At 39.9% G+C, this 25117-nt stretch overlaps 2 protein-coding genes and 1 pseudogene across 4 annotated transcripts in view; 2 read left to right on the forward strand and 1 right to left on the reverse strand.

Moving 5' to 3' along the window:
* The first annotated feature begins 1943 nt into the window (after positions 1-1943).
* On the forward strand, positions 1944-16631 carry DPPA2 (developmental pluripotency associated 2). Its single transcript, XM_082460245.1, has 7 exons — positions 1944-4248; positions 6022-6169; positions 7586-7746; positions 8173-8226; positions 8625-8883; positions 12937-13132; positions 15436-16631. Exons 1-7 carry the CDS (start codon positions 4225-4227, stop codon positions 15542-15544), a joined length of 951 nt encoding a protein of 316 aa, XP_082316371.1. The 5' UTR covers positions 1944-4224; the 3' UTR covers positions 15545-16631.
* Positions 16632-17672: 1041 nt separating this feature from the next.
* Positions 17673-25117, forward strand: part of MORC1 (MORC family CW-type zinc finger 1) — a 363536-nt gene continuing 356091 nt past the window's right edge. For both annotated transcript variants that reach the window (XM_082460154.1, XM_082460155.1), the window contains exon 1: positions 17673-21164. The gene's annotated coding sequence lies outside the window, so the exon portion shown is untranslated. The remainder of the gene's footprint in view (positions 21165-25117) is intronic.
* The window catches only part of LOC309659578 (small nuclear ribonucleoprotein G pseudogene), a 69029-nt pseudogene continuing 66841 nt past the window's right edge, over positions 22930-25117 (reverse strand). The window contains exon 3 of the transcript in view: positions 22930-23097. The product of the transcript in view is annotated as a small nuclear ribonucleoprotein G pseudogene (transcript). The remainder of the gene's footprint in view (positions 23098-25117) is intronic.

The raw sequence follows: 25117 nt of genomic DNA on the forward strand, positions 1-25117 counted from the left end.
GGTCACTTGCTGGTGGGGCCTAAATTTGCAACTATTATTGGAGAATCTACAGCCAAATCAACTCCCTGTCCATTCATCAAAAAGTGTCCTTCCCACCTCACCTCCCCTGACTGCCATGCTCTGTCCTAACCACTTCTGAGTCATACAGAACAGAGGATAGACCTTACTTGTCTGGATTCTGAATTTAAGATTCTCCTAATTGTGACTGTTGCTTCATGATAGAGAAGAGATATTTTTTTCAGAAAAAAAAAAAGCAAAAATGCTCATTTATTCTCCATCAGAAGACGAAGATCTGTAACTACCGCTCTAAAGTAGAAATGAATTTTCAGTAGTCCTTGGAAGTGGGAATTTCTTGAAATGAAGGTTGTGGCAAAGTTGGGAACATCTTTCAGAGTGCATCTTTTATTCTCCTCCTCAGAAAACTGAAGAACTCAGTAGCTGTCCCTTCCACCTGAGAGTGATACCGAACCATAGTTTCCAAACTGTTTCTCAGCACCTGAGGGTTCTGTGGGGTGTCTTATGGTTTTTTATTTTTCAACCAGAGTTGCTCCACTTTTATCTGTTACATATTGGTGCTCCATAAACATTTACTATTACAGAGCATGTTCCTTTGATTTAAAAAAAAAAAAGAAAAACTTTTGAAAAACATTTATCTAAACAAAAAAATACAATGTATTTAAATATTTAACTTGCAATATGGTAAATAAAATATATTTGAAATAGGTAATGCATTTTTATTTCAGAACTACTCTCTATTATTGGAATAAATATTAGAATCCAAGTATCCATAAACAATTTTTTTTCTTTTTAAAATCTCTACCCTACAGTCTAGGTTATTTTTTATAGCTTAACATCCATTTAGTGGCTGCTTTTCAGCTTTGAGGTATATACTGAGCCCTAAACTGAAATTGGCGTAATATGATTTGAGTCCTTTGTTGTGCCTAATTAAGAGCCTTCTCTAAACCAGGCACTGAGCTGAGCATGGGGAGAATAAAGATGAGTCTGAGAACTTCACAATGTCACAGTCTGACAGGAGAGAGTCAGGTCAGTCCGTTATCAGCATTTACAGCATATGCATTAGCTCAGCAGCACAGAGAGGACCATCTACTCAAAAGGGAGTTGGTGGCATGGTGTGGGAGGCAGGGAATAGAGGCTGATGCAGAATGAATAACCAGCATCGATTGAGCCTCTGTTCTGAGCCAGATACAGTGCAATGCTCTAGGTTAGACCATTGCCCTCTGGAGCCTGCTGTCTAACTGGGGAGATGAAGTTAAACAATCAAAATTTCAACAGATTTAAAGAAATTCTATGAAGAAGAAGAGTAAGAGAATAACAGGAGTCAACTCTTTTAGGGTCACTACAAGAAATTGGCATTTACACTTAAAGAACAGGATAGAATGCTAATTATAGCTACAATGGCAATAGTATTACAATATACAGATGTATCAAATTAACATGTACACCTTAAATTTACACAATGTTATATGTCAGATATACTTGAATTAAAAATCAGTTTAAAGAATGAGGAGTCAAATGAGTGAAGAGAAAGGGAAAGAGTGTTCTTAAAAAAAAAAAGAAAAGGAAAAAGAAGTTCCTGAATCTGATCAAGCCCATTTACAATAAATGCAGAGGATAGAAGACTAGCTTGAAGTGGAAGTACAAATGAAATTAGCAAAACCTAGATATAAAACTACAGGAAATTCACACAATTATTTAAGCAATAACAAGAACAAAAACAAAATTTGTGAGGAAAATAAAAGATGGAGGGAGAATTTACAGATTAAAGAAAATTTAAGGTGGGAATTCCCTGGCAGTCCAGTGATTAGGACTCCGTGCTCTCCCTGACTAGGGCCCGGGGTTGGATCCCTGGTCTGGTCAGGGAACTAATATCCCACGTGCAGCGTGGCCAAAAAAAAAAAAGAAAAGAAAATTTAAGGCACATATCCTTTTTTAAAAAAATTTTTATTGGAGTATAGTTGATTTAAAATGTTGTGTTAGTTTCTGTTGTACAGCAAAGTGAATCAGTTATACATGTATATATCCACTCTTTTTTGTTTTGTTTTTTTGGCCATGCTGCACAGCTTTCGGGATCTTAATTCCACTACCAGGAATTGAACTCGTGCCCCCTGCAGTGGAAGTGCAGAGTCCTAACCATGGGACTGCCAGGGAATTCCCATATCCACTGTTTTTTAGATTCTTTTCCCATATAGGTCATTACAGAGTTTTGAGAAGCATGCTCTGTGCTATACGGTAGGTCCTTATCTATTTTATATTAAGGCACATATCTAATCACAGTGTGTAGCCCTTATCTGGATCCTGATTCCAACAAATTGTTAAAACAAGAAAATGAGAGTATGAGATAATTGCATATTTAAATACTGCTGGATATTTAAACAGACTGAATAGTGCGATAATATTAAAAAGTTATTTAAAATTATTTTTAGATAAGAAAAAGATATTGTAACTATAGTTAGAAAAAGTCTTTTTTTTTTTCCCGAATTTATGAGTGAAAGCTATGAAGTCTGGTATTTCTTTTAAAATAACCCAAGGGAGGGGGAATAGGTGGTGGTTTAGATGAAAACAGATTGGCTGGGAGTCAATAGTTGTCAAAGCTGGATGATGGATCCATGAGGGCTGGTGATATTACTGTCTTCTTTTATTATTTTTTTCTTTTTTTTAAGCTTTATTGAGGTATAATTGACAAAATTCTAAGATGTTTAAAGTGTACATTGTGATGATTTGATATAGGTATACACTGTGAACTGTCTGCTTTTATATGTTTGAACTTTCCCATAATATAATATTTTCAAAAAGCAGAGGGGAAAACCCAAGAAAATAAATAAGATAATTATGTTGTAATAAACGCTAAGAAAAGAAATATGACAATGAATGGTCTTCCCACTTGAAGTCCCATCTTAACCTAAGGCACTGGAATCAATCTGTTCAGGTTACCAGGTCAACTCCCTTCTAAATCATCCAGAAAAAACCTGTAAGTTGGGGCCACACCCAAGTGGGGAGATGGGAGTGTTTTCTTGGCTGAATCTCTATGGGCCAATTCAGTTTCCATCTTGGAAGGGAGGAGCCAGGATTCCAAGCATTATCTGCCTAATCCAAAACCATTTGGTCACACCCTGATCTAGCCAATGTTTACAGACTTTTAGGTGCATAAGAACAACCCTGAGGGCTGGTTGAAGCACAGATTTCTGGGTCCTGCCCTTAAGGATCTGATTCTGAAGGTCTGGGGTGGTGTCTCATAGTTTAATTTTCCAACCAGCTCTTCAGCAAACTGAGGCAGAGCCCTTGCACTTTGAATATAATATAGTATTTAAGTTAAACTGACCCCGGCTCCCTGGGTCCTGAGACTGATGGACCAGACCATTTACCTAGGGGAAGAGAAAGCCCATTGTGAGACCAACGAATGTCAGAGTTGCCATACTGTTTGTGAATATTTTCCTTTAGAAACTCTGGCTCCTTAGAGTGACCTATGAAAACATCTGTGACTTTTCCAGCCTCATGTCTCATCACATCCTGCCCCCAACATTATCCCCCAGCAATTCCCAAGTTTTTGCAGTTCCTTCTCCTGCATTTATTAGTACATCACTTGCCTTAGTGTTTTGGCTCCTGCTGTTCTTATTCTGAATAGCCAAACCTTTCCCTTCTACTCAGCTCGCCATTATTGCAGGCTTAAAATCTGTGTTTAGAGCTAGATCCAGGAGAGATCATGTTATCCAGTCCCTACAATCTAAATCTAATCTCCCAGTGAGTGACACACCCATGGGCATAAATCAGTTATAAAATACCTTTGAACTTCTATTCCCGCCACAAAGCATCATTCAATCTATCACCAATATTGTTTACAAAGATTGTTTATTTGTTTGTAACTTGTCAACAAGTGTTTGTCATTTTCAATTTTCACCTAAGTCTCACCTTAAAGGAATAAAAACCAAAAATTTTTTAAAAAATCAGGAGTGATATTAATTACCCAATAACTTAACTCTCGCCTAATAGACAAGCCTGGGTATAAAACTGATGAAATGATCACACTGTCAGATAACAAGGGAGGGGGAAAAAGAGGAGGAAGGAAAACAGCTCTTCTGGAAAACAGGAAGTAGGAGACATTTGCTTATAAAAGGAGAAATTGGACTAGAAACCTCAGGTTAAGAGGTTTAAATTGCAGATATCCTTAACATCGCTGGCTCTGCCTTTCTCTGAGAGTTCCTTGGAATGGCACAGCCAAATTATGAGAAGGTAAGTTTGGTTTGAATTTCATTTATTTTCCCACAGATTCACTTTTTAAAGCCTTTCTAGAGCTCACTTATATTTCCCTCTTTCTGGATGTAAGAAATCGCTATCTGAGAATCTCCCCCCTTTGCAAGCAAATTATTACTTTTCTTTCATGTGATTGCGGTATACAACTTGGGTGAAAGTAAAAAAGGAGAAACTAAATATTTCTGTTCCTAGTTCAAAGTAAGATATTTATTTTGTAGAAAGACATGTTGTAGCTGGGCAAGATAAAACGGTAAAGAAATGGAGAGCTGCCGTAAAAAGAAAGGGAAAAGGGTAACGCGGATAAGGTCAGAAAGTGACGTTACTAGTTGGTTTATTTCCCCCAGGAATAAGAAGCAAACCTACTCCCAATGGCCTTGGTACCAAAGGGTTTCCTGACTAGGCTTGGGTAGTCCTGGACTAGAGGAGAAAATAAATTGAGTAGGTTTCATAGGTATTTGCAGGGGCCACTATACCGGGCTAGAGAACTGAATTGGCCAATATGAAGTATATGATTATGGGCAAGTCATATAGCTGCTTACCTCTTGAGTGGAATAATACTCTCCCAATAATGTCCTTTTTTTTTTTTAAGCTGACCAGTGAAGTGTTTCCTGGAGTGCTTTGAAAAAGTGGTGTATAAATGCAAAATCCCTTTTGCAAGCTGAAGTGCAGAGCAAGGGGAAGTCTTTGAAGAGATTTAAACCGGGGGCGGAGCGGCGGGCGGAGCGGCGGCGGGGGTGGGGGGACGGGCGTGGCCGCATCGGATCCACTTAGCTGTTCAGAGAAGAGAATATTACAATTGAGCTGGAATGGAGTTTATTCACCCTTGGATTGGAGAGGAAAAGCTAGAAACTTAAGCATATGTGACTCTATGTTATCGGTCATTTAATTTCTGAGCCTCAGTTGCCTAATTTCTAAAATATGAAAACTAATAAATTACTACAAGTATGTTATAGGATTAAATGAGAAATACAAAAAGCTCCTACCTAGCACAGTGCATGTGGACTGTACAAAACCAGTAAATATCAGTTCCTTCCTACCTATCCACTTTATCTTTCATTCATGAAATTGTTAAAAGAACACTGAGTGTCCACTCTGTGCTGGGCACTGTGTAAGCCCTGCGATAGCAATGGAGAGTTAAGACAGATACATTTGCTCCCCTCAGGTCGTGGGGCTGAAACAAGGTTGGTATGGCTGAAGCTCAGAAAGCTCAGGGCTCTGAAGCTGGAAAGGCAGGCAGGGGCCCGGCTGTTCAAGAATTTATAGGCTACACCAGGGAGTTTTGTCTTTTAACTGAAGTATTTTAAACAAGCAGGAGAGCAGTCTGCAGAAAGGAGCCAGAATGGATTGGAATAACAGGAGATTACTACTCCTGCCGGTGAGGGTTGATGATAACTTGAATCACACAACAGAAGATGAAAAGGCAGAAACACCTTCTACACAGATTTAGGAGATAAAATGAAAGTATTTGGTGTTTTAACTGATGGAGAGGAAGGCCATGAAGGAAATGGTTTCCCCAAACCCAAGATCTATGCTTTCATTTCCTCTTATCATCCACATGTAAATCTGCTTTTGCCCATTTCCTTGTTGTTTTTCTCATCTAATAAAGGGCCTGTGAATCAATATCAAATTCAGGGAATCTCAGTCTTTCCATCCAGCTATTGGCTTCTCTTATTCATTAGTTGTGCCATGAAAGTAAACATTTTAGTGGTACAGCATTAAATGAGAATCAGTGATTGACCATTGCTTTTCCAGAATCTCTTTGAAGAGGTCTTGGGTGAAGAAAATATGGTTCTTACATTGATTCCAGTTAATGAGGAAATTGTTGAAGACCATCAAACGGAACCAAGTGTTTCTTCAACTTCAGAAGTCAAAGTGGAGTCACTGAGTCCAGACGATCAAGGTATGAGAACAACAGGGTGAGCTCAGTTTGCTGCTCCTCCAGCTCTGGAAGCCCAGGAAAAGTAAGATTCTTCTTCCCCTGTCCTTTAACTATGCAACACCCAGCTTAAATCTCACCTTGATCATCTGTGGTAGAAGATTTCTCAAACTCTCATACTATACTGCTTATTTGCTAAGCACCATTACTGTCCTGCTTTTAAAAAGACACAAAAACTAGGCATGTGGAGTGCTTTGGACAGAGCATGACCTCATGGGGCAGCTAGATGTGAGCTCAAATTCCCAACCCATGAAGCTCAATCTTCTTTCCATTTTTACATACTTCTTATGAAAACCAAATCATTCCGAGCTTTTTCTTTTTCTTTTATTTCGAGCTTTTTTGAGATACAATTGACACATAAAACATGGTGTAATTTTAAGGTGTACAGGGTGATGATTGATGTACATATATATTGCAAAATGATTACCAAAATGAGGTTAATTAACACATCCATCACCTCACACAGTTACCTTTTCCCCCACTGTGGTGAGAACATTTTAAGATTTACTCTCTTCTCAATTTTTAAGCATACATTATAGTATTAACTGTAGTCACCATGCTATACATTAGATCCCTAGAACTTACTCATAACTGAAAATTTGTACCCTTTGATCAACATCTTCCCATTTCCCCTACTCCCAATTCCTGGCAACCACCAATCTACTCTCCGTTCCTGAGTTCAGCCTTTTTAGATTCCACATATAAGATCAGATGGTATTTGGGAGACTAAATCATTTTGAAAAGCATCTAGTCTTTTGCTTGGTGAGCAATTACTGATCAAATATCTAGCGGCTCTTAATATCATGACCCTTTGTATCAGGGCTTCATATGAAGGCATTGAATAAGTATTTTCAGAATGATTTTATTTTGGGGGCAAATAACGAGGACTTCCAGATAAAGTAGACAGTGATAAGTTAAGCTAAGCAAAGTGATGTGAGACAAGGTACATTTTCTCTGTAGAGACAAATGAGGCAGGTTGACAGAATGGAGGACCATTGTTGGATGGGGTGGTTTTAATTATTTCTGTAGGGACAGATATTTTGTGCTCCAACATCTAGACATTTTGGAGGAGCAATCCAATATAATGTTCTATCCAGGTGGTTGTTTATGGCTGCAAAAAGCAGGTTGCTATATGTAGTGTAAATAAAGTGGAATTTAGAATTTGAAAATGTGTATTTGAGTCCCAGGTCTGCCATTTTAATGGTGGTGTGATCTTGGGCAAGTCCTTTAACTCCTGAATCTATTACCTTATTTGTAAGATGAGGAAAAATAGTTGATATGTATATGTACAAATTGGGTTATGAGAAATAAGTGAGAACTTCGTAAAATTTTAAAGAATCTACAAATATTACATTATTACTACTTTGGTTCTCTTCTTAGTTCATCCTCCTCAAACAGATGAACAGTTCAAAGCTTGCCCAAAATCTAGTTGTAGTAAACCAGTTTATCCCTTGCCAACCATATTGCCTCCAATTAACAACGTGAGTCGGGACACTTTGCGGAAATGGTGCCAACAACTTAATTTGAGTACCGATGGTCAGGTGAGTGCACTGGTGGGAATCTCTGGTGCTTGGAACAAGTATGGGAGCTCTGCCAGCTTTTAATTTTTTAAATCAACCAACCAATCAATTAATTAATTTTAAATTAATTAATTAATTAATTTTGGGGTCTTCGTTGTGGTGCACAGGCTTCTCACTATGGTGGCTTCTCTTGTTGCGGAGTATGGGCTCTAGGTGCGCAGGCTTCAGTAGTTGTGGCATGTGGACTTCAGTAGTTGTGGCCCTGGGGCTCTAGAGCACAGGCTCAGTAGTTGTGGTGCAGGGGCTTAGTTGCTCCACGGCATGTGGGACCTTCCCGGACCAGGGATCGAACCCGTGTCCCCTGCATTGGCAGGCAGATTCTTAACCACTGTGCCACCAGGGAAGTCTGCAGCTTTTAATTTTTATTTCCCTTCTTAATTTCCTTAGAAAATAGAGGTTTATCTGAGACTACAGAAACATGCTTATCCTGAAAAAGATCAGGTGAGTGAGGAGTGTGGTGATTAAGTTCTGATTGTCAATTTTTCCTCCTCTCCACCATCTCTATATGGTGGCAAGGTTTCTCAACCAAGACAATTGACATTTCGGGCCAATTAATTTCTTTTTGTCCTGGGGCTTGTCCTGTGCATTTTAGGATGTTTAGTAGCCTAAATATCCATGGATTCTACCCACAATGTGTCAGTGATCTCCCTCCCCCTATACACAGTTTTGACAATCAAAATTTCTCCCAGTTGAGAACCACTGCTCTGAGGGAACTAACATTCCTAAACCCTTCCCACACTGACATACACAGGTCAATGTATGAAGAATGATAAAATCAACCCAAATGTCCTTGGGGCAGTGACGTTTCACTGCATACTCATCGTGAATTCCATTTGCAGTATATTCCTGAATCATCACGGGAGGCCAGATTGCAGTCATCTCCAGGGAAACACAAGGTTGTGACCAAGAGAGCAAGTGTTCAGAAAAAGAAGATGAGTGAGAATGAGGAAAGGACTAACATGGTTGAAGTGATAACTTCAGCTCAGGCAGCCATGTTGGCAGCATGGTCAAGAATTGCTGCAAGAGCCGTTCAATCTAAGGCTGTAAATTCACGTCCCCTGCCTACCTCTGTTGAGTCCTTTCTGCCGCAAGCTTCCGGTAAGATCAAACTTAAAGAATGGTTACCATGCCAGAGAAAGAAGGCACACTTTTATTAGTCCAATACTGACGGTAGTTAAAGGGAAAGCATTAGTTAAAATATCTGCAGATGGGATGTTAGGTTCATAGAGGGCTTATCTTGTGATTGATAGATAGCCAAGTTTTGCCTGAATGGCTCTCTGAGCCAGGTGGCTGAGTGGGGACACTTTCTCATCACTAAGCACAGATCCCAGGTGGGAAGAAAGCATAACCTGGTAATGTGGTCAGCCACAGCCTGAGGTCTTCCCCTTTCTCTTGGATTGGAAGAATTAATTAAAATGACCATGGTTCAAACCCTCGTCTTACCACTTCCTAGGTATGTGACACTGGCAAGTTACTCAGCGTAAACCCTGGTATCCTGATTTATAAAATGAAGATTTCAACTATTCTACTTCATAGAATGATTGTGAGGCTTATGAAATACAACTTGGTATCCTAAAAGTAGGCAATAATAATTAAAATATTTGGGGCCTCTGTCCTCTTGAGAAATCTCGAGAATAACTTAGCCCCATCTTTCTCCAATTCCTGCTCCACTCTTTGATATTTCTGTTTTCATTTCCATCAGACCCTACCTCAGGCCAGCACAAAGTCATTCTCTTTTGTGGCTTGAATTCTTTTCCTCTCTCCACCCCATTTCCAGAGGTGTTCTGGATCCTCTTTTTTTTTATTATTAATTAATTAATTTATTTTTGGCTGCGTTGGGTCTTCGTTGCTGCGGGCAGGCGCCCTCCAGTTGCTGCGATCCGGGGCTACTCTTTGTGGCAATGCGCAGGCTTCTCCTGCTGCAGAGCATGGGCTCTAGGTGCACGGGCTTCAGTAGTTGTGGTGCACAGGTTTAGTTGCTCCAAGGCACGTGAGATCTTCCTGGACCAGGGATCAAACCAGTGTCCCCGGCATTGGCAGGCAGATTCTTAACCGCTGAGCCACCAGGGAAGTCTCTGGATCCTCTTTTATTCAGGACTGACCTGTGTGGTAAGGCACATTGTTCACTACACAAAGAACCCAGCCAACAAAAAGACTGGGAGCTGAAACTGGCCTACTGTCTGCTCCCCCAGCTGTACTCCCTTATGTGAGGAAAAATGGGCACCTTTTACTAATGTTCAAAAGCACTGTCCAGCCACGAAGCTGTCTCTGGAGACCTGCTTCCCCAAAGCTGACACCTCTTTCTAATTTTCATTAATGTGCCATATGAGCTAGCAGCGTCCCAGACTTACTCATCCTTTTATTTATTTTCTAATTTTTTAAAAATGAATTTATTTATTTTATTTATTTAATTTTGGCTGCTTTGGTTCTTCATTGCTATGTGCGGCTTTCTCTAGATGCGGCAAGCGGGGGCTGCTCTTCGGTGCGGTTAGTGGGCTTCTCATTGCAGTGGCCTCTATTGTTGCGGAGCACGGGCTCTAGGCATGTGGGCTTCAGTAATTGTGGCATGCAGGCTCAGAAGTTGTGGCTCGTGGGCTCTAGAGCGCAGGCTCAGCAGTTGTGGTGCATGAGCTTAGTTGCTCCGTGGCATGTGGGATCTTCTCGGGCCAGGGCTCGAACCCATGTCCCCTGCATTGGCAGGTGGATTCTTAACCACTGCGTCACCAGGGAAGCCCTACTCATCCTTTTAGTTCCTCTTCATTCAGCAGTTATCAAGCACCTACTGGTATCCAGGAGTGTGCCTAGCCACACTCTTTAAGTTACTCTTTTAAAATTTATTTTTTTAAATTTATTTTATTGAAGTATAGTTGATTGACAATGTTGTGTTAATTCCTACTGCACTGCAAAGTGATTCAGTTATACATATATGTATACATTCTTTTTCATATTCTATCCCATTATGGTTTATCACAGGATATTGAATATAGCTCCATGTGCTATACAGTAAGGCCTTGTTGTTTATCCATTCTGTGTATAATAGTTTGCATCTGCTAATCTCAAACTCCCAATCCATCCCTCTCACACCTCCTCCCCCTTGGCAACCACAAGTCTGTGCTCTCTATGTCTGTGTGTCTGTTTCTGTTTTGTAGATAAGTTCATTTGTGTCATATTTTAGATTCCACATGTAAGTGATATCATATGGTATTTATCTTTCTCTTAATGACTTACTTAGTATGATAATCTCTAGGTACATCCATGTTGCTGCAAATGGCATTGTTTCATTTTTTTTTATGGCTAATACTCCATTGTGTATATGTGCCACATCTTTTTTATCTGTCAATGGACATATAGGTTGCTTCCATGTCTTGACTATTGTAAACAGCTCTGCAGTGAACACTGGGGTGCATGTATTCTTTCGAACCATGTTTTTCTCCAGATATATGCCCAGGAGTGGGATTGCTGGATCACATGGTAGCTCTGTTTTTAGTTTTTTAAGGAACTCTGTACTGTTCTCCATAGTGGCTATACCAATTCACTTTCCCACAAACAGTGTAGGAGGGTTCCCCCTTTTCTCCACATCTTCTCCAGCATTTGTTATTTGTAGACTTTTTAATGATGGCCATTCTGTATGGTGTGAGGTGGTACCTCAGTGTAGTTTTGATTTGCATTTCTCTAATAATTAGTGGTATTGAGCATCTTTTCATTTGCCTGTTGGCCACCTGTACGTCTTCTTTGGAGAAATGTCTATTTAGGTATTCTGCCCATTATTTGACTGGGTTGTTTGTTTTTTTGTTATGAACTGTTTGTATATTTTGGAAATTAAGCCTTTGGCGGTCTTGTCATTTGCAAATATTCTCTCCCAGTTCATAAGGTTTTTGTTTGTTTGTTTGTTTATGGTTTTCTTTGCTGTACAAAAGCTTGTAAGTTTGATTAGGTCCCATTTATTTATTTTTGCTTTTATTTTTTTTGCCTTGGGAGACTGACCTAAGAAAACACTGCTACAATTTATGTCAGAGAATGTTTTGCCTATGTTCTCTTATAGTATCATGTCTTATATTTAAGTCTTTAAGCCATTTTGAGTTTATTTTTGTGTATGGTGTATGTGTTCTAACTTCATTGATTTACATTCACCTGTCCAACTTTTCCAACAGCATTTGCCGAAGAGGATGTCTTTTCTCTATTGTATATTCTTGCCTTCTTTGTCAAAGATTAATTGAGCATAGTGTGTGTGTTTATTTCTGGGCTCTCTATTCTGTTCCATTGATCCATATGTCTGTTTTTGTGCCAATACCATGCTGTTTTGATTACTGCAGCTTTGTAGTGTTATCTGAAGTCTGGGAGGGTTATGCCTCCTACTTTGTTCTTTTTCCTCAGGATTGCTTTGACAATTCTGGGTCTTTTATGGTTCAATAAACTGTAGGATTATTTTTTTAGTTCTGTGAAAAGTCATGGGTTATTTGATAGGGATCATGTTAAATCTGTAGATTGCTTTGTGTAGTATGGCCATTTAAATAATATTAATTCTTCCAATCCAAGAGCGTGGTAATCTCTACTCTTATTTTACAGTCTGACTGGGGAGATTTTATAGATATTTAAGCCTACAGTGATTGCTCCTTTCTCTCAATTCCAGACACTTGATATCTATAGGACTCACTACTCTGTTGTCTCTCAAATATCCCATCTCCCCAATTAGATTGTTCCTTAGACTTTTAAAAAAAGATCCTTTTGCCTGTTTTCTATAGTTGAGGCAGTACAATGTAATGGTTAGGCAAATTGGCTGTGAATCAGAATACCTAGATCCTTGTTTTGGTTCTGGGAAAATTATGACATTTTAACACTGTAAGCTTCACTTACTTCACCTGTAAATAAGAAAAGTAAATAGAAGGTAAATATTAATAATGTTCTTAAGAATAAATGTATTAATACATGTAAGTCACTTAACAAAATCCTGGACACAAAGCAAGGTTTCCAAAAGTTAATTGTTATTGTCCTCTGTGCTATGTAGTTTGTGAAGTTAGATTACAGTGTCTTTTGGTCTACATTTTTCATGCTTCTCAGTCAGTTGATTCAAGAGTGATTCACTGAGGGATTGGATTGGGGTACTGTTACCTGATCATAGCAGTTTATATTTGCTTCTTTTTCCTTGCCTAGGTGTCCGGTGGTGTGTGGTCCATGGCAGACCACTCTTGGCAGACACAGAAGGTTGGGTTCGCTTGCAGTTCCATGCAGGTCAGACCTGGGTGCCTAACACTCCCAGGAGGATGATCTCTCTCTTCATGTTACCTGCCTGCACTTTCCCATCCCCAGACCTAGAAGATAACATGTTATGTCCTGAATGTGCTAAGAGGTAATCCTTAAGTATCTTTCTAAATATGACACCCAGAACAATAGATGTCTAGATGGGTTTCTGAAAACTTTAGTAGGAGAAGGCAGAGGGCAAACATGCTGTTTTCTTAATTTGCCATATAGATCAGGCAAAAATAGGAAGCAAAAATAATTTAGCAGAGGATTAGAACTCAGATAAACGTGGCTTCTTCTTAGCAACCTTAACAAGGTAGCTGACAAGTTAAGACCTTAACTGCCTCAATTTTAGAGAGATCTGTTTTAAGAAAGAAAAAATTAGGTTCTTACCGTATGTCAGATACTTAGCTGGGGATACAAAAATTAGTAAAACAAAACCCATGTAGCATGCTGAGATGAAAATGAGTAAGAGATGCTATGAAACTATCTGGAAAGTACCTATATTGCAGTGACTTAGGGAAACTTCAGAAGGGCTTACATGTACTGAGGAAGAGTTTACCAGTTAGAAAGTAAAAAATTGGGCATTTTGGTAGTCGAAACAGCCCCTACCAATACATGGAAATGGAAGAATGTGACCTGCTTAGAGATTGCAAATAGGCCAATATGATTGAAGCTTATATTGACAAATAAGTCTGGGAAGGAAAGGAGCAGACTATTGAAGGTTTTGTATCTATATTAAAGGTCTCGTATTATCCTGTGGGTCATAGTTTCTCAGTCACTTTTGGGACATAGATTTCTTTGAGAAAAATAATGATAACACCATCTTCTCCACTCAAGGAAATACACATTGTGCATACACATAAGCAGTGCCTTAGGTTTTATATAGATGTGGAACTCATGAGCACAAAATTCAGCTTTTGGTGATAGAATTGGATGGAGGTGATGCAAGATGGGTGTGAAGGGAAATTAGGTTTTTATTTTTATTTTTTTATAGTTATATATTTTTAAAATATTTATTTATTTATTTATTTATTTGGCTGCGTCAAGTCTTAGCTGCAGCACACAGGCTCTTCATTGTGGCATGCGGGATCTTTCATTGTGGTGCGCGGGCTCTTTGTCGTGGCACGTGGGATTCTTTCTAGCTGTGGCGTGCGGGCTTAGTAGTTGTAGCACATGGGCTCCAGAGCGTGCAGACTCAGTAGGTGTGGCACGCAGGCTCTAGAGCATGTGGGCTTCATTGCCCCGTGGCATGTGGGATCTCAGTTCCCAGAACAGGGATCGATCCTGCATCACCTACACTGGAAGGCAGATTCTTAACCACTGGACCACCAGGGAAGTCCTGAGGTTTTCTTGTTTTTTAAGAAAGTAGATTGAAATCTTGTGACAGAGACTAAATTGGAGGGTAAGAGATTACTATAATAATTCTGGAAAGATGTAATTTATGACCTTGGCAAAGAATTTGAAGCGGAATGGGACAAATGTAAGAGTTGCAGGAGTATAGAGAACAGAATGCTATCTTATTAGAGGAAAGGCAGAAGTTCAGTTCAAGGGCAAAGAATGATACATGGGACATGCTTCACATGGGTCTAGTATTCAGAGAAGTATGGGTTAGAGAGAAACATCTTTGGGAGTCATTAACATGCAAATTGAACATAAGAATATGTAAGAATTAGAAGGGACTGCAGAAGAACCTTAAAAGAGAATCAGCTTATTGATGGCAGGTGAGCAATGAAGACTGAAAAAGTGCAGTTAGAGGTTGGGAGGTAAATGAGAAAAAAAGCAATGGGTCAAGAGTTTCAGAAGGAAATAGTTGGTAGTGAGATGGCCGTGTAAGATTATGGTTAATGCAGTGTTGCTGGGAATGTCAATTTGGTACACCATTGGCGGCCTTTTTGAGAGTATGTTGAGAGGGTCGGGTGATAGTTGGAGCAGAGCATGTGAAGAACTAGGAACAGGTCATATTGATGATCTCTACTACCTGGGCTAGAGGAGATAGCAGTTAGTTGAGGCAGTAATATCAAAGGAGCTTGTTTGTGTCTTCCCTTCCTTCCTTCCTTCCTTCCCTCCTGTGTTTCTTCTTTTTAAGTTTTAATGGAAATACCAAGAGTGTGTGTGAACAGAGAGGGGATGTGGGGAGAAGCTGTGAGGAGGAAAGGGAGATTATAAAGATAAAGGAAGTAGAACCAATTGTAGTTTAGAGAATAGGAGCTCTGATATTAAGTGGACAATGTTGTTCCTTTGCTTACTACATAAAATCTTTTTACCCACCATCCTTGGGTGGTGGGGCAAACTACTCACAAACTCCAGAAGGGTATTCCTCATTTTATTGGTCATTTTCAAGGGATTGGTATGTAATGGTCTATCTTATTCTAACCATTTTCCAAAATTTTTTTCTGACTTGCTTTATAGGAATAAGAAAATTATGAAAAAATTAATTGCAATGGGGAAGAGGAAAAAACCTGGTTTGGACATACCAACATCATTGGTTTTAGATGGGCCATGTCTTAATAAAAAATAAATGGTTCATGGAGGGGAAGGGGTGGGGTGTGGGTGAAATGTGTGAAGGGGGGTAATTGTATGGTAATGATGGTAACTAGACTTATATCAGTTTTGTAGTGTACCCAAATATCGAATTACTATGTTGTACACCTGTAACATAACATTATATACCAATTTTACCTCAATATAAAAAAATGTTTGTTAGAATACACCAGTGAAGCCATCTAGTCCTGGACTTTTGTTTGTTGGGAAGTCTTTGATTATGATTCAATCTCCTTACTAGTAATCATGAAAAAAACAAAAAGATAAATGATGGAGAGCCCACAGTTAAAGTGACTTGCATCCCAATGATTGCTATGCTCTGTCCTCGCCATCCTCAATGTTGTCTGATGCTTTAAGTACAGATGGGAATGTCTGGATTCTGTACTTAGGTTTACCAAAAAGTGATTGTTACTGCTGCTTCAAGTACTAGCTATATAGAATGTAATTTGGTTTTATTTTAGTTAATAAATTTTTGTTTTTTTAGCAGTTTTAAGCTTTCAGAAAAATTGAGCAGAAAGTACAGAATTCTCAAATACCACCCCTCCTCCCCACCCCATTTCCTCTACTATCAACATCCTGCACCCAAGTGGCACAGTTGTTGAACCTACATTGACCCATCATTGTCACCCAAAGCCCATAGCTTATATTAGGGTTCATTCTTTGTTTGTACAGTCTGTGGGTTTTGACCAGTGTATAATGACATACTCATCATTTTAGTGTCATACAAAATAGGTTCACTGTGCTATAAAAATGTTCTGTGCTCCACCTATTTAATACTTTCTCCCCCCCAACTCCAGGCCACTGATCTTCTTCCTGTCGCCATAGCTTTGCCTCTTTACAGAATGTCATACAGTTGGAATCATACAGTAGCCTTTTCAGATTGACTTCTTTCACAACAGAAAATGTATTTAAAATTCTTTCATGTTTTTTCATGGCTGGATTGCCCACTTTTTAATGCTGAATACTCCATTGTTTGGATGTACCATAATTTATCCATTCACATATTGAAGGCCACCTTGGTTGCTTCCAAATTTTGGCAAGTATGAATAAAGCTGCTATAAACATTTGTGTGCAGGTTTTTGTGTGAGCATACATTTTCAACTCATTTGGATAAATATCAAGGAACATGATTTCTGAATCATAAGAGTATGTTTAGTTTTGTAAGAAACTGCTAAACTATCTTCCAAAATGGCTGTACCGTTTTGCATTCCCACCAGCAATGAATGAGAGTCCCTTCTGCTCCACATCCTCACTAGCATTTGGGGTTGTCAGTGCTTTGGATTTTGGCCATTCTATCTTATTTATTTTTTAAATAAATTTAATTATTTTATTTATTTATTTTTGGCTGCGTTGGGTCTTCGTTGCTGCACACAGGCTTTCTTTAGTTGCGGCAAGTGAGGGTTACTCTTTGTTGCGGTGCGCGGGCTTCTCATTGCGGTGGCTTCTTTTTGTTAATTTTTCTGGATTAATTAGTATATTTAGAAAATTGATGTTCCACATGATTGATATAGATGGATTAAGATCTATATTTGTTTTCATCACCCTCTTTTTGAATTTTTTTGTCTTCCCCTCTTTTCCTTCTCATTTTAGTTGAACGTTTTATAGGACTCCATTTTTTTCCCCTCTCCTGTATATCAATTACACTTTCACTACTGTTTTTTCTTTGTGTGTGCTTGCCCTTGAGTTTGCTATGGTTACTAGCAATCAAGTTCTTTTTCTTTTCTTTTCTTTTTTCTTTTTATTTTTTTTAAAGTAAAGCCTTTTTTTTTTTAACTTTTATTTATTTATTTTATTTATGGCTGTGTTGGGTCTTCGTTTCTGTGCGAGGGCTTTCTCTAGTTGTGGCAAGTGGGGGCCACTCTTCATCGTGGTGCACGGGCCTCTTACTATCGCGGCCTCTCTTGTTGCGGAGCACAGGCTCCAGACGCGCAGGCTCAGCAATTGTGGCTCACGGGCCTAGTCGCTCTGCGGCATGTGGGATCTTCCCAGACCAGGGCTTGAACCCGTGTCCCCTGCATTGGCAGGCAGACTCTCAACAACTGCACCACCAGGGAAGCCCCTCTTTTCTTTTTTAAATATAAGTCTTTTTTAAAAAGTGAATTTATTATTTATTTTTGGCTACGTTGGGTCTTTGCTGCTGCGTGTGGGCTTTCTCTAGTTGCGGCGAGCAGGGGCTACTCTTTGCTGCGGTGCGCGGGCTTCTCATTGCGGTGGCTTCTCTTGCTGCAGAGCATGGGCTCTAGGTGCGCGGGCTTCAGTAGTTGTGGCACACAGGCTCAGTAGTTGTAGCTTGCGGGCTCTAGAGCGCAGGCTCAGTAGTTGTGGCACACGGGCTTAGTTGATCCGTGGCATGTGGGATCTTCCTGGACCAGGGCTCAAACCCATGTCCCCTGCATTGGCAGGAGGATTCTTTTTTTTTTTTTTTTTTTTAATTTTATTTATTTATTTTATTTATGGCTGTGTTGGGTCTTCGTTTCTGTGCGAGGGCTTTCTCTAGTTGTGGCAAGCGGGGGCTACTCTTCATCGCGGTGCGCGGACCTCTCACTGTCGCAGCCTCTCCTGTCGCGGAGCACAGGCTCCAGACGCGCAGGCTCAGTAATTGTGGCTCACGGGCCCAGCTGTTCTGCGGCATGTGGGATCTTCCCAGACCAGGGCTCGAACCCGTGTCCCCTGCATTGGCAGGCAGATTCTCAACCACTGCGCCACCAGGGAAGCCCAGCAGGGGGATTCTTAACCACTGTGCCACCAGGGAAGTCCCCAGGCTCTTTTTCAAATAACAATATAGCAATTCACGAGTATTGCAAGTACCTTGTAATATAGTATTTCCAACTCCTACTTCTCCCTTATAACATTGCTGTCATTCATTTTATTTATCCATTTATTTATTTTGAACAAACATATGTTAGATCAATTAGGAATAAGAAAAATAAAAGATTTTATCTCCTTTGACTTCTCTAGAACTCTTCTTTAGAGCTGAGTTTCTGACCTATATCATATACTTTCTGAAGATTTTTTTTAAAGAATCCAGGTTTATTAAGCCAGACATTAATTTGCAAGAGATTCGTAAAACAATGTTACTCTTCTGACTAAATTTCTTTTATGAAAATATATTATTTTCCATAAAGATATTTATGTTAACATGTAATGGGTTTATTATTTTTAGTGAAAAAATATTTTCAAAAGTTACTCAGTTTTAATGTCTAATCTGGCAAATATTGATAGACAAACAAAATCTCAATAATTCTCAATAATGTTTAAGAGTGTGAAGGAGTTCCAAGACCAAAACGGTTGAGAATAGTTGATCTAGTCCAACCCTCTCTCTCTTGTTCCCCCAATTTTTAGAGGCTTGGAGTGGGAAGGGGCCCTTCCTAGGGAGATTGTGGCTCTGGTCCTGACACTCCATATTTGGTGAAAGCCTTTGTAAAGGATACCTCCTCTCCGGTGTATTCACTCTCTCTTCATTGTATCCTTATCTGGATTTAAATGTCTTTGAACTTTTTTAAAAAAGGCCTTTCTCTATACATATACCTCCTTCCACCTTAAAATTGCTAGGTCCTTGTAACAAACTTCTTGAAGAAATTGTTTACACTCATATCCCTACTTTCTCATCTTTCACTCACTCATTCAATATATATTTATTGAGAGCTATGTACCATATACAGTTTTAGGTGCTCATAACTCAACAATGAATTAAACAAATTCCTTGTTCTTTTAAATTTTACATTCTAGTGAGGGTAGACATGTCCAGAAAAATTGTCCAGAACTTGTAAATGGGCAGAAGAGGATTACTGGGTGATCTTTCATTGTAGTGCTGGGGTATACCTTTGATTGACTTTATATTGACTAAGCTATCTTACAACTTTGTAGGGGTAGAGGCTAACTTGTAGAAAACTGATAGCAATGCAAATAATTCTTGTCTGAGAACAATGCAAATACTTCCTATTCCTAGTAATGCAAATGGATTTTGTCTAGTAGAGATGGAATTCATTTCCATCTGGTAGAAGAAATAACTCCCAGAATTACAGTTTTTTGCTTCATAGGATATTAGTATTTTTGCAACTATTAGCAAATTCATTTCAGTATTCCTTTGGCTGATAATCTAAATCTCTGAAACTCAAATTCTCATTTGAACAAGTCTTACCTACCAACTTACTGGTTCCCTCATAATTTAAGATAATAATGGATGAGTAGTTTATTATGATGAATAAAATCTTTGTCATGTGTTCATTTTATATTTTTATAAGAGATATGTTTTCAACCTTTTGAAAATTATTTAACCGACTAAAAGAAAATAAAATACATATCAGGTGGTAATAAGTCAAAAGAATAAAACAGGGCAAAAGGACAGCTATTAACTGGTGGTGTAGTATGGTACCGTTTTAGATAGGGCCAATCAGTCAAGTCCTGCACTTCTCTCTCTTAACTGTAAGTGGAATCCATTCTCTCCTCTCCATCTTCACTGCCACCACATTAATCCAGACCATTACCTTCTCTCATCTGATGTCCTCGCCTTACTCCTACCTACTCCGATCATCGGCTATCAGATGATCATTTTTATAAACAATTATCTGATCATGTCCCTCTTTTCCACTGGCTCCCTATGTGGAGTCAAGTTTTGTGGCGTCTAAACCTTACACAATTCGGGAGGCCCTCTTTGAGAAAACTGATGCAAAAATTAGGTACCGAGCCTTGAAAGGGGTAGTGCAAATGACAGGTTCTGAAACTTAAGCTTCATTAGCTTCACTATAAATCTGCCTCTGCCTACAAGTCTAGCCTCCTTTTTCTCTACCTCAAGACCTTTCTCCGTACAATTTCTGCCCAGAAGGCTCTTCCCGTCCCGTTTTTTGTTTTTTTTTAAAATATGTGGTTTAACACAAAGTTTGAATGCAAAGTTAATTTTTTTAAAATATTAATTAATTTATTTTTATTTTGGCTGTGTTGGGTCTTCGTTTCTGTGCGAGGGCTTTCTCTAGTTGCAGCAAGTGGGGGGCCACTCTTCATCGCGGTGCGCGGGCCTCTCACTATCGCGGCCTCTCTTGTTGCAGAGCACAGGCTCCAGACGCGCAGGCTCAGTAATTGCGGCTCATGGGCCACCGCCGCTCCGCGGCATGTGGGATCTTCCCAGACCAGGGCTCGAACCCGTGTCCCCTGCATAGGCAGGCAGATTCTCAACCACAGTACCCAGGGAAGCCCTTCCCGTCCCCCTTTTGCCTAGATAACTCTTGAAGTACTCAGCTCCCGATCCTCCCTGAAACCCCAACCGGATTAGGGACCTTTACAGTCTCTCCCAAGTCCAAGCATCCCAGCAGAGCCAGCTTTCTGTGCAAAAGATCCTTCAAAAGATCCCTGGCTGGGCGGGGTTTGCACCTGAGATGTATCTGTGGGCGGAGCCCCAGGCGAGAGTGAGCCGTGGTCCTCTCCCCTTTACGTCCGGTGTGGGGCGCACCACCTCTCCGGAACCTGCACGGCTCCCGTTGCGGTGCCGGTCGGAATTACTGGGCGGCGCACGCCGACTTGGCTGCGCCGGTAGTGAGAGTGCTCGGGTCATGCGGAAGCCTGTGGACTTCGCGACGGTCCCGCGGTGACATAAGAAGTGGGTAAGATCCAGTGACAGCAGCCTCTTGCTGCCGCCTCTTGGGAAACTTCTCCAGACCTTCCACTCACTTTCCTCACCCTCCTCTGAAAATTTTCTAACATTTCTTGCGAGACAGATCTACGGGTGACCAATGCCCTCAGTTTTTGTCTGAGAAAGTATTTCTTCTTCACTTTTGAAGGATAATTTTGCCAAACATAAAATTCTGTGTTTTTTTTCCTTTAGATACTTTAAATATCGCTTCACTCTCTTCTTGCTTGCATGTTTCCTGAAGAGAAGTCATAAATTTCCCCTTTCTCCTCCAGACCTTCATTAGGAAAACATTAAAGCACGCTGAAGGGGCTTCCCTGGTGGTGCAGTGGTTAAGAATCTGCCTGCGAAAGCAGGGAACACGGGTTTGAGCCCTGGCTGGGGAAGATCCCACATGCCGTGGAGCAGCTAAGCCCGTGTGCCACAACCACTGAGCCTTCGCTCTAGAGCCCATTCTCTGCACAATGAGAAGCCTGCGCACCGCAACGAAGAGTAGCCCCTGCTCTCCGCAACTAGAGAAAGGCCGTCGCACCAACAAACACCCAACGCAGCCAAAAATAAATAAATTTATAAAAAACAAAACACACTGAAGAACTGAAAAAAACAATACAATGAATGCCTGTATTCCCTCTACCTAAATTTAGTGTGTTAATATTTTTCTAAAGTTGATATATATTATTATAGCATATATAATTTTTTTACTAAATTATTTAAAAGTTGTAGAGATCAAAACCAGAGTTTTTCAAATTTTCACATTTGTTCAAAATGTTTCTAAACAAAATCCAGTCAATGTTTACACATTATATTTGGTTATTAAAACTTTTTCAGGATCAATTCCCTCATTACTTTCTTCATTACTTTTTTTTTTTTTGGCCCTGCCTTGTGGCTTGTGGGATCTTAGTTCCCCTATCAGGGATTGAAACTGTGCCCTGGGCAGTGAAAGAAGGGAAACCTAACCACTGGACCACCAGGGAATTCCCAATTACAATTTTTTTGAAGAGCCTAAAACCAGTTGTTTTGCAGAAGGTCCTACTTTTTAAAAAAAAATTAATTTATTTTTGGCTGCGTTGGGTCTTCGTTGCTGCACCCAGGCTTTCTCTAGTTGTGGGGAGCAGGGGATACTCTTCGTTGTGGTGCAAGGGCTTCTCATTGTGGTGGCTTCTCTTGTTGCAGAGCATGGGCTCTAGGGCGCGCGGGCTTCAGTAGTTGTGGCTCACGGGCTTAGTTGCTCCACGGCATGTGGGATCTTCCCGGACCAGGGCTTGAACCCCTGTCTTCTGCATTGGCAGGTGGACTCTTAACCACTGTGCCACCAGGGAAGCCCCCTCCTTTTTTTTTTTTAAAGTATAGTTGATTTATAGTATTTCAGGTATACAGCAAAGTGATTCAGTTATAGGTATACATATACATATGTATACTTTTTCAGATTCTTTTCCACTGTACATTTTTACAAGATATTAAATATAGTTCCCTGTGCTATACAGTAGGTCCTTGTTGTTTATGTATTTTATATATAGTAGTGTGTAATTGTTAATCCCAAATTCCCAATTTATCCCTCCCCCCCTTCCCCTTTGGCAACCATAAGTTTTTCTTTTGTTTGTTTGTTTTTGACTATTACAAAAGTTTATTTAGCAAAAAAGTTCAGTAAGAAAATGTACATGACTCAGATTCTATCATAGTAAAATGTGGAGAGGGGACACATAGAAGCAGTTGATTTCTCTGGTGAACACAGCCATTGTTCATACTTGTTCTAAGGCTTCTAACATGATGATACTATTTCCTCGTATTACCACCATTCCAGTATTGTTCTGTTGCTCACTAGTTGCCGTCACCACACATTCATCTATTACAAGATTCAAAAGGGGATAGAATCCCTACAGTATTCCTTGGACATATCTGCCACCATTTAATTTTTTTTTTTAAATGTTTCCTCTTTAATTTGTTTTATTTATTTATTTATTTTTGGCTGTGTTGGGTCTTCGTTTCTTGTGCGAGGGCTTTTTCTCTAGTTGCGGCAAGCGGGGGCCACTCTTCATCGTGGTGCGCGGGCCTCTCACTATCGCGGCCTCTCTTGTTGCGGAGCACAGGCTCCAGACGCGCAGGCTCAGTAGTTGTGGCTCACGGGCCCAGTTGCTCTGCGGCATGTGGGATCTTCCCAGACCAGGGCTCGAACCTGTGTCCCCTGCATTGGCAGGCAGACTCTCAACCACTGTGCCACCAGGAAAGCCTCTGCCACCATTTAATTTTTATGATAACTTCTTGTCCATAAATTTCTTCAACTCAGGAGGGTGAGCTTTGCTCATGATGTCTACTCAGCGAGCTCAAAGATGCCTCCAAACAGAATTCGAGTCCTCCCTCATGCTCCATGACTCCATGCTCCATGGCTACAAACAGTAGCCATGTTTGTTTTCTATGTCTGTGAGTCTATTTCTGTTTTGTAAATAAGTTCATTTGTATCATTTTTTTAGATGCCACATATAAGTGATATGATATTTGTCTTTGTCTAATATCCTTCATTTAGTATGATAATCTCTAGGTCCATCCATGTTCCTGCAAATAACATTATTTCTTTCTTTTTTATGGTTGAGTAAAATTCCACTGTGTGTGTGTGTGTGTGTGTGTGTGTGTGTATTATATATATATATATATATATATATATATAATATATATATATTATATATATGCCACATTTTCTTTATCCATTAATCTGTCGGTGGACATTTAGGTTGCTTCCACATCTTGGCTATTGTAAATAGTGCTGCTATGAACACTGGGGTGTATGTATCTTTTCCAACTAGAGTTTTTGTCTTTTCCGGATATATGCCCAGGAGTAGGTTTGTTGCATCATATGGCAACTCTATTTTTAGTTTTGTAAGGAACCTCCTTACTGTTCTCCATAGTGGTTGTAGCCATTTACATTCCCAGCAACAGTGTAGGAGGGTTCCCTTTTCTCCATACCCTCTCCAGCATTTATTATTTGTAGACTTTTTTTTTTTCCATGCAACGCAGCTTGTGGGATCTTAGTTCCCTGAGCAGGGATTGAACCCTGGCCCCGGTAATGAAATCGCCGAGTCCTAACCACTGGATCACCAGGGAATTCCATATTTGTATACTTTTTGCTGATGGTCATTCTGACCAGTGTAAGTTGGTACCTCATTGTAGTTTTAATTTGTATCTCTCTAAAAATTAGTGATGTTGAGCATCTTTTCATGTGCCTTTTGGCCATCTGTATGTCTTCTTTGGAGAAGTGTCTGCTTAGGTCTTCTGCTCATTTTTTTGATTGAGTTGTTTGTTTTTTTGATATTGAGGTGTATGAACTGTTTGTATATTTTGGAAGTTAATCTCTTGTCAGTCCTATCATTTGCAAATATTTTCTCCCATTCTGTAGCTTGTCTTTTAGTTTTGTTTATGGTTTCCTTTGTTGTGCAAAAGCTTTTAAGTTTAATTAGGTTCCCCCCCAGCTTTTTTTTGCTTTTGTTTCCATTACTCTAAGAGATGGATCCAATGAAATATTGCTGTGATTTATGTCAAAGAGTGTTCTACCTATGTTTTCTTCTAAGAGTTTTATAGTATCTGTTCTTACATTTAGGTCTTTAATCCATTTTGAGTTTATTTTTCTATATGGTGTTAGAAGATGTTTTAATTTTATTTGTTTACATGTAGCTGTCTAGCTTTTCCAGCACCACTTATTGAGGAGGCTGTCTTTTTTTTTTTTTAAGTTATTTATTTATTATTTATTTATTTTTGGCTGTGTTGGGTCTTCATTTCTGTGCGAGGGCTTTCTCTAGTTGCGGCAAGCGGGGGCCACTCTTCATCGCGGTGCGCGGGCCTGTCACTACTGCGGCCTCTCTTGTTGCGGAGCACAGGCTCCAGACGTGCAGGCTCAGTAGTTGTGGCTCATGGGTCTAGTTGCTCCGCAGCATGTAG

This window comes from Balaenoptera physalus, assembly GCF_965194825.1.
Source record: "Balaenoptera physalus genome assembly, chromosome: 4".
Lineage (NCBI taxonomy): Eukaryota > Metazoa > Chordata > Mammalia > Artiodactyla > Balaenopteridae > Balaenoptera > Balaenoptera physalus.

Excerpts from the sequence above, each read along its gene's own strand:
- DPPA2 (XM_082460245.1), top strand. The coding sequence starts at position 4,225 with ATGGCACAGCCAAATTATGAGAAG. Across the intron at positions 4,249-6,021 it reads CACAGCCAAATTATGAGAAG|AATCTCTTTGAAGAGGTCTT; the intron begins GTAAGTTTGGTT and ends TTGCTTTTCCAG. Across the intron at positions 6,170-7,585 it reads ACTGAGTCCAGACGATCAAG|TTCATCCTCCTCAAACAGAT; the intron begins GTATGAGAACAA and ends TTCTCTTCTTAG.